At 32.9% G+C, this 9,253-nt stretch overlaps 1 protein-coding gene across 1 annotated transcript; it reads right to left on the bottom strand.

Moving 5' to 3' along the window:
• Positions 1 to 3,010: 3,010 nt before the first annotated feature.
• Positions 3,011 to 8,507, bottom strand: LOC127075826 (uncharacterized). Its single transcript, XM_051017317.1, has 8 exons — positions 8,312 to 8,507; positions 6,685 to 7,465; positions 5,436 to 5,624; positions 5,250 to 5,341; positions 4,652 to 4,711; positions 4,495 to 4,564; positions 3,684 to 3,887; positions 3,011 to 3,564 (listed from the first exon to the last, which is right to left on the bottom strand). The coding sequence occupies exons 2-8, from the start codon at positions 7,354 to 7,356 to the stop codon at positions 3,178 to 3,180; spliced, it is 1,674 nt and encodes a 557-aa protein (XP_050873274.1). The 5' UTR covers positions 7,357 to 7,465; positions 8,312 to 8,507; the 3' UTR covers positions 3,011 to 3,177.
• Positions 8,508 to 9,253: the final 746 nt, after the last annotated feature.

The raw sequence follows: 9,253 nt of genomic DNA, 5'->3' as shown, positions 1-9,253 counted from the left end.
ATCTAGACAACCCCCTAGACAATATTATGAAACAATTGACAATAATTAGGAAGAAATTTTCATATCATTTGAAAACCATAAATTACTCACACAAACCATACATAAAAGTCAATCATAATTAAGATCAATTTTCTATAACTCATTCATAAGTCATACCTCAGTCATTCATAAAATACATCTAACCATACAAAACTTCAAAATGTTTACATCAAAATACAAATAAAAATACAATTATTGGGTATATCTAATACAATTATTCTCCCTCTACCTTTTATATTGTAATGCATTATGTGCCTCTGCTAAGATTAAATGTAGAGTGACCCTTTTAGGAGTGTCTTCTTGAAACTCTCATCTAAATATGACATATCTCCCAATGACAACAACATTGTAACATATATGCAATACATATACCATATTGTTCACCCTTGCTTATTCCTCTTCTAGTAACTCCTGATGAACTGATCTAATGGGATCTCCTTCTAGCTTTTGTGTTATGTAAGAATGAGACACTTTATAAAAACATTAGATGCAACTATATACCGTGCTCCATGGACGAGGAGGTGACTCCCTACATACGTCCTCTAGCATCAAATGCTCTTGATAATTCGTAAATATCGTATGAATATCTCTATAGAGGAGAGTGACAGGCGTAACGATTGTTGGGTCTCTAGGTATAACTTGTATATAATTGAGTACCATGATATCACCTCCAACAACCGTGTCTGATAATGCTCATTGTACAGTGTGAAAGATATCATCTGTCAGGATGCGATTAAGAGGAAATATGCATGACTTAATCTTTGGATTACCCCTGAGTGGGATAATCGAGCACGCACGTGAAAAATCCTCAGTGTAACCTTTAACACACTCCTAAGCGACGATACTTAGAAAATACCGGAGGATCCATGGTTGAAAATGGTTCATATGAAATATCAGTATGTGTGCAACACAAGTATTGTAAAATTAATATCAATCAAGGTGTAAGTAAATTACTTGAAATAAACAAGGGACATGTCTCTTATTAAAAGACTCGCCTTAGACCATGGGACAAAACTTAAAAGAAGCCTTAAAACACTTTGTCATTTGCTTGAGGGACTATGTAGTATTATATTTGTGAGAGTCCTAAATAAGGGCGACACAAGGATCCCCGTCTCGTGAGGTGTCACTTGGGTGTTGCCTTTCCGTAGCAGAGGGCTCACCCTCAGAATAATACACATGTATAATACCATTATCCCTCCACTAGTCATGCAAGCTGAGTCATACCACGACTTCTTGAAACATAGATTGTCAACGGTCTCCCCCAGTCTAGGGGGAGCGATAACTGCTTCTATTGTTTCCTAAACCATAGGCCTAAGGGCCTCTAAAAAATTCTCCCTAAACGGGAGAAAAGACAGATCATTACACCTCAAGCGCAACATTTACATACATAGTCTCTCATCTCACGTGAGTTGACCTCTTTTATTGCCATAAACACCACCATATAGGGTCTCTCGTTGCCGCGAGCTAGCCTAACCATCCTAATGTTATAAAACTACTAAGGTCTTTGAATATTTCCTATCTGTTTAGGAATACCATACACATCTGTATTTTTTGACAAATACATAATGACTAATTCTGAGAATAAGATAAAATATGAGGATCAAAATTGTAATTAAAATTATATTTAATTATTCTTATTTTTATTTCTACACGATAAAAAAAATGACTTTAATTAATTATCTAGTAATGAAAATTATTTATCTAACATATAATTTTTATAATAAATTCAAATTAATATGTTATAACTATTTAGAAATTATATAAAAAAAACTAAAATTAAGCAATTAATTAGTCAGAAACAAATTTTTATAATGTATGAATGGTAAGTGACTAAGTGTTAACGACTTTTTAGAGGCTCATTTAAATAGAAATCTTAAAAAGTTAAATTGTAGAAAATTTAAAGTTAGTATATTAAAATAATGTCAATGATACTAAAAAAAGGATTAGTTTAACTAATTCTTCAATCACAAATTTTTGTCAGATATACTGTTTTTATAACAAATTTAATTTAGTGTTATAGTTATTTTAATATTTTTTAAATAGATTAAAAAATACTTAATTTAATTTAGCTAGTGCATATTATTTTTATGTTGCCTGTATTAAAAATAAATTAACTAATTCTTTAATCACAAAATTTCTATCACTTAGTCTAAAAAAAACAAACTAAAATTAGCATATTATAATCTGTTTTATTTTTAATTAGAAGAAATGAAAATAATAAATTAATTAATTAGTTACAAAAAGGTTTTGTTTACAAATTGTTCAATCCAACAAAACTCTGTAAAGACTTGTTTAAAAAAAATTGAAACAACGAAACGTTCAAAAGTTAAAATTGAAGTATTATAATTATTTTGTTTTTTATGTTAAAAATATTTTAAAAAACAATTATTATTTTAATTTAATCTTTAATGACAAACATTTGTCCTAAATATACATTTTAATTAAATTATAATTAATATATTGTGATTAATATATTATAATTATTCTCATTTTTATTAAAAGATATATTTAGAATAAAATAAAAAGATTAATTGAAATACACTGTCAGTGTAAAAGGGTTTTACACCATCACTTAATTATAGACGTTGGATATTAAAAGAAGTTTGACTTTTATTTTAAAAATCTATAAAGTAATACAAACGGGTGATGGTGATGAACCGACGATGTAAAACTTTTTACACTGACAGTGTATAATAATTAATCTCTAAAATCAATCTCATTTTTCACTATATAGTTGAACTAATAAGTTAAATAAGAGCTAAAGAAATTTAATCTTATTTTATATATAAATTAACTAATTGTCTATTCACAAGAGAGACTATTAAACATTATAGAAACATTGGTCCCTATACAGCCAAAGGATTTCTAGGAAACTTATGTTGCTCATCAACAAAACGTGAATGAGAAATGTATGCTGATTTTTGTATAGTTCTGTAACTTAATATGATTTTCAACACTCAACAATCACATATTTGTCTCCAAGGTTTGAATCACACACATGGATTATTGGGTTTTGTAAACTTATGCAAAACTTGCATGTATTGAAAACAATCTCTATGTAAATTCCATTATTTGAGTACATCGTATATAAGTAAGGGTTCATTACATATTTAAGCATACCGACGACAAATATCGTCTCTATTGTATGACAAGATAATCTGCATTTCTGCGGAAAGCATCACCAGCAGTAGGAGGTAAGTTATTCCTCGACACATTTTTTCGAACTTGGGCATGAGTCTCTGCTTCATGCTGAAACATCTTCACCAATTCTTGCAGCTCAAGCTTCCTAACTTCTACCTGTTCCTCAGCAATGGGGTTTTTCAGTCCAAGGTAAACCAGGCAAACTACAATCAGCACTACTCCTAAAAAGATGAGGATGGCTGTGAAGACACCAAATGCATAGGGTGTGTTTTGTGCCCCAGGTATTCCATCAACATTGATACCGAATAAACCGGTAATGATGGTGAGGACAACGCCAACACCGCCAAATACAGCTAAATTATGAGTCACCCTGAGGCTTCTGTCCTGAATGATTAGCAGATTCAAGACAAATATCATGTTAATATAGGGCGATCAATAATAGAAAAATGCCCTACCCATTTAAAAAGGCATTCTGAATGAATGTTCTTATGAGGCATTGTTACCTGCAACCAAGCTCGAACAGTGCTCTGCATAACATCTTGAATGGTAAACAAGCGGCCACGAACTGCTTCTTGTTCTTCGATCATTTCCCTTGTGCTCTTTTTTATTCCCTCTAACAAGTTTCTTGCTCCATTCCCTTTCAGATGTTGGAGAAGCTCAAAGACAATCTCATCTCTTGCATGGAGTGACCATTTCACTCTGATAACCTGTGTAATGAAACACAAAAGTTGAGAGGAGCTACTCTGCGCGGTGGACTCGATCGGCGTGATTTGTTCTTAAACCTAAAAGAAAACAGAGCCTAAGGCATTTTACAATCATTAAAATTTAAATTTGCCAACTCACACATCTCAATGGCAATTAGAATTAGTTTAACAGCAACTATGATCAAGCAGATCTGCAGCTTCACTTTAATCGATTAATCTTTCGTGTTCTTACTTCATATGAGGGGTGTATCACCAAAACTAAATTTAAATGCCTAAATTGCTTCCTCGGGATTTGAACATTCCAAGAGAAATGTTGTAAATACTTTGGTAATAACATATTTGGATAAAGTATATTACCACAGTAATTTAGGCAATTTTGAATTTGTGTTAAGTATACCTTAGTAAATGATTTAGTGCTCTAATTAAGGAGTAACTTTAGGAGATAATTACTTGAAATTACCACAGTAATTAATACACACTACAAGTATTACTATTTTCTATTGTGCTCTAATTAAGTGAAAATATAATCACATAAAACAAAATTCTATTCAATTCATAAATTAGCAAATCCACTAAAGAAGTATCTTCTGACTAGCTAGAATGAGCATACCTGTGTTGATAACTTTCTGATTTCTTGATTTAAAATTATATTAAAAAAGTTCAAATCTTCGTAGTTTCTCCTAGTCAAAGATGAAAAGTGTCAACCAAGTGTGAGAAAATATATAAAATTGGAATGACTTGAATTCACACACATTTCATATAAGAACCTGTTCATAAACTTCAATTCAATCTCATCTGCCGCCCCAAATATAGATTTTCGAAATAACCTGAAAATCTAAAAGAAAATGTTAAGCCAGAGTATACTTGAAATTCACATGAAAAGCAGTTGAAATAAAAAGCGCACTGGAATATCAAATTTTCCATCTCTGTGAAGATGTCAACTAAGGGACACAAGAAAGCTATTTATGTTGTGTTTATAGAATTACATCAGAGGCCCATAGAAATGATTTTGTACTTTGAATTTTCATTTTATGTCCATTTTCTTTCCATGTTGGTGAGTAAAAGATATTGTTGTGAACATCATATAAAACCTGAACTATCCAATGTTTAAAGAAACCAATGCATTAAAGTCAGGACATAAAAAAATTATTGTTAAATGTAGCTTTTCCCCATATAACCAAAAGCTTGCTTACAACAAAACTGTCAACAAAATAGAAATACATTTATAATTTGATAATAGGAAGCCAAATATGGACCACTTTATTTTTTCTGTAAGGAATGAAACCAGGTAAATGTAAGTTTGCTCCATCATTCTATAGTCACAAATTACTATTTTTATAGAATGATGAAGGAAAATGCTATTACCTATCATCCCATCGTGAGAGACGGCAAGCAAGCTGTGCTATGACTTCATGCACTGTTCTTGGCACACTATATCCACCAGTAGAAAGAAGCTCCTGAGAAAGCAGCAAACTAAATAAATGACATCATTCTCTAAGAATGTAATTTGTGACTAGAATCCAGTGAAGAAAAATGGCAAGCAAGAACAACCTGAACTTCTGTTATACCCAGAACATTTATCCTGGACACAGAACCTTTTATATGCATTACAGTCACTAGGAAGTTTTGTGCCTGCCAAGACCTAAGTACAATTGGAATATCATCTTCTTCAACAAGAGGATCACCCGCCGATTGTCCCAAGAGCTCAAATAACAGCCCTCCTGCAACTCTGACTGGAACCTATACATAAGAGTAAAGTCATATCAGTATTTGAGTTAGACTGGTGTTGAGGGAAAAGTGTGATGAGTAACATGGAAATTGTTGCCTTTCACAAATGTTATTTTCCATCTGCAGATTCCTTTTATTAATCGGTTATCTTATTGCTTAAATATTCCTTAAGATTGTTGTGAAACTTTCAAAGGCTAGAGCACTTTTACCCTCGATGGATTGGATCTATATGCTGAATATGGTTGTCTTGTGATCGAGACTGGTTCAGATTGCAAGTAAAGAATTGAAAGAAAATCAGCGACTGTGAGTGATCTTACTGAAGAATTGAAATGGTTACACGGGTTTATTTGAGAGAACCTGACTCTAATGCTCTCTTTCAGGCTGAAGTATAAATTTTATGAGTTAAGCAAAATTCTATGCACCGGTTGTGTGCTCATATCAAAACAATCAAGACCTACATGTGATGCCATAGGAATCCTACGATTGCATTTTATTTTTCCCAGTTACATTTGGTTTTATTCATTTACTGCATCTACCCAGATCTTATCTTTTTTGAAGGCTCCCCAAAAATTCACCATATCATGTCCCTAAAAGTTTCATGTTCAATTCGCACGAAAACCCAACTAGAAATCTAAACTCGCACACCCTATTTCCTTAAATGTACCCAAACAGAGACTAAAAAGCCTCTATTTCCTTAAATGTCCCCTACCCTCACATATATATCGTAACTGTTCGATCAACCTGTTTTCCAAACATAATTGACCCTAGAAAACCCAAATCCAAATATGTCAAAATCCACATCTATCACTACTTTTAATCCTATTAATACCAGCAAACTAAGTAAAATAAGACAAAATCCAAGAAGTCACTAACTGCACTAAGTGAATACATGATAAAGAAACCAAAAATATTGAGGCCTTCATCAAACAACGTAATCTGTCACCATATGACTGATGCGGCACATTTAAATGTGTTTTATCAAAACAAAACTAAGATACAATTATAAAAACAAAGATTGCTAGATGAGTATATCACTAAGACAGGCAATACCAATGCTGAAAATACAATATACCTCATAGAGAAGGTGTTTCATCCGGTCACTTATAAGTCTACTTTCATCTCTCAATGCTAAACTAACAGCAGGATGGAGCCACTGAGCATTGCTGAGCCAATCCTCAACAGCAGGATAGCCTGCAGAAACATGGCACCACCATTTAGGCCCAGCTGGACGTTCCCAATACGGAGCTGCCAGATCTGCTACAGTAAAATCATCTTCAGAATCCTCAAATTCAAATTGATGAGAAGACCAGACGGCATCAACTTGAACCGCTTGGACAAGTTCAGAAATTCTAGCCCATCCAATGGGTACCCAATGGTCACCTTCACGCTTTTCCGGTGCAATAGATTGGCCAGCCTGAAGGACCTTGCCCTCTATATCATCAGCATCAAACGAAGAATGTGAGAACTTCTTTTCATCTTGTCTTGTGGAAGAAGCCTCCGCTAAACCATTTGAAGGGACACGCACCTTTGAATATTGGCTGTCAAAATGTTGTCTGTTTGTGGTGTTTGACAAGGACCTCGATTTAACTGGTCTTTTTTTTCCTCGAACAAATTCAAAAGCACAAATAAGCCCATCTGTCCAGAGGTCATTTCCAGGATTGGAATCTTTACCATGATAAGTTTTATAGCTTTCCGGTTTCCACTTTTTTCCGGAGGAATATGATTGATCTTCTACATCACTCATTTTTCACCCTTTGTGAATCCAAAACAGCTTTTATGTGAAATTTTCACCACTCTCATATGTGCAAAGTTATACCCATGTGATGTTCAAAAATCTTGTTTTGTTTTCAAGCCTGGATATATGACATTCAATCACCATCACAAATTAATGCTATAGTTTCAATGTTCACATCGAAGTAACAAAAGGGAAATTAAAAGAGGGTGAAGAAACTGATTCAAACAGAAACTGGTGATCTATTTTGCCGTGGTGGTTAATTATAGAAGGAGATTATGTAAGAAAAAAACATCAGCATTAACTTATCACGCGACAGAACATTACATTGTCGTTTAATCCATGGATCATCCATATAACCAACTTCCCTAATAGAAAAAGTTCCACTGTACCAACAAATAGGCTGGTTGGAGTGAATATACACTATAAACTCTAAGAATAAAATCCGAGTTTAATTCTCATCAAAGGCGTCTACTACAGAACCAGGGATCAGAAGCTCTGTAGCACCGACGCCGGGACAATTCTAATCAAAGGCAGGTCGAGTGTCCGACACAAACACATGTGATCACCTTCAATTTCGTGTCTTGTCTGGTGTTTGTGTCAGTGTTTCATAGATCGGTAGACGCATGAAGTAGGGATTAGTCTCTTAGTGAATCTCCTTCTGGAGCTAGAGTTGCTAATTCAGGAAGGTTTTGGAAAAAATGTTTGATTGTTGTTGCTGGTGGTGGTGATTAAGTTTGCTATAACAGTTTAATAAATCAATTAGAGCAGTTGCTAAAGTAGGGATTGTGTGGGAAAATATTTCAACAATTTCCTAAACTGCTAAGATAGTAAATCAGTTACATTATCGACATGCATTCTAAATTAGAGATTATATAGTTCCGAAGCTAGATTTTGATTTGAGCATGAATCAGAAGCTGCATAAGAAAGATAATGTTGATGAGAAAGAGAAAGAGAAGAGAAATACCAGAATAGTAGAGAAGGTTCTGAATCCCGAAGAGAGAAACGGGTCACTGAGAAGATTATAGTGATAGAAAAGAAAGGCGAGATACGCGCGCAGAGACTGAAAATGACCTTCGCGTAAATGGTGAATATTTTTTATTCGTTGCGTCGTCATTGATTTACTCTACTCCATGAGGATAGAATTGTAATTAAATTTTATGATAGAATAGCTTACAGGTAGTACTCTTAAAAGAAATTAGTGTTGAACTCATCTTTAGTGCACCAAATTAGGTGGCACAAGTTAAATGACAAATAAAATGAATTGAAATTGAAAATTAAAATTGTTAATGACTAGTTTAAAACTTTTTATTAAATTTATTTTTTTAAAAATAAATATAATGATACCGTTATTTAAAAAAAATGGTTTCATTTAAAAAAATTGTCTTATAATAATTTAAACCGTTCATAATTTTGATTATATCAAACCAATAATTTTAATTCAGTTTAGTTTGGAATAAATTTAAATGATTTGATTTAAAAGAATTTTTAATCTATTTCAGTTTGATTCGGTTCGATTTGATTCAATTTTTTTTAACGAAGAGTATCATGAACAATCTTAATTATAAGTTTCTTTTCAAAATTATAATTTATGATAATTATGTAACTTTGACAAGTTCTTCTATGATTATCATGTTAGTCAGGAAATAATCTTTATATTTATTGTGAATAATATACTTTTATAGAATAGGAAATTAGTCATTACGAGTTGTAATTAGTCATTATGAATTGTAATTATCTGTATTATATATAGTATCAAATGCAATGAGAAAAAGGGAAGCCAATTTTACTGACATGGTATCAGAATGTTCGATCAAACCAAACCTTTGAAATCGTGTTATCTTGGGCTTGTCCGGCGACACCCACTGTGTCGTTCTCGAAATTGTCTCTTCCATTCTGGTTCATTGTC

Source organism: Lathyrus oleraceus, chromosome 1 (genome assembly GCF_024323335.1).
Source record: "Lathyrus oleraceus cultivar Zhongwan6 chromosome 1, CAAS_Psat_ZW6_1.0, whole genome shotgun sequence".
In the NCBI taxonomy this organism is placed as follows: domain Eukaryota; kingdom Viridiplantae; phylum Streptophyta; class Magnoliopsida; order Fabales; family Fabaceae; genus Lathyrus; species Lathyrus oleraceus.
This window is presented reverse-complemented; position numbering and strand designations above follow the sequence as displayed.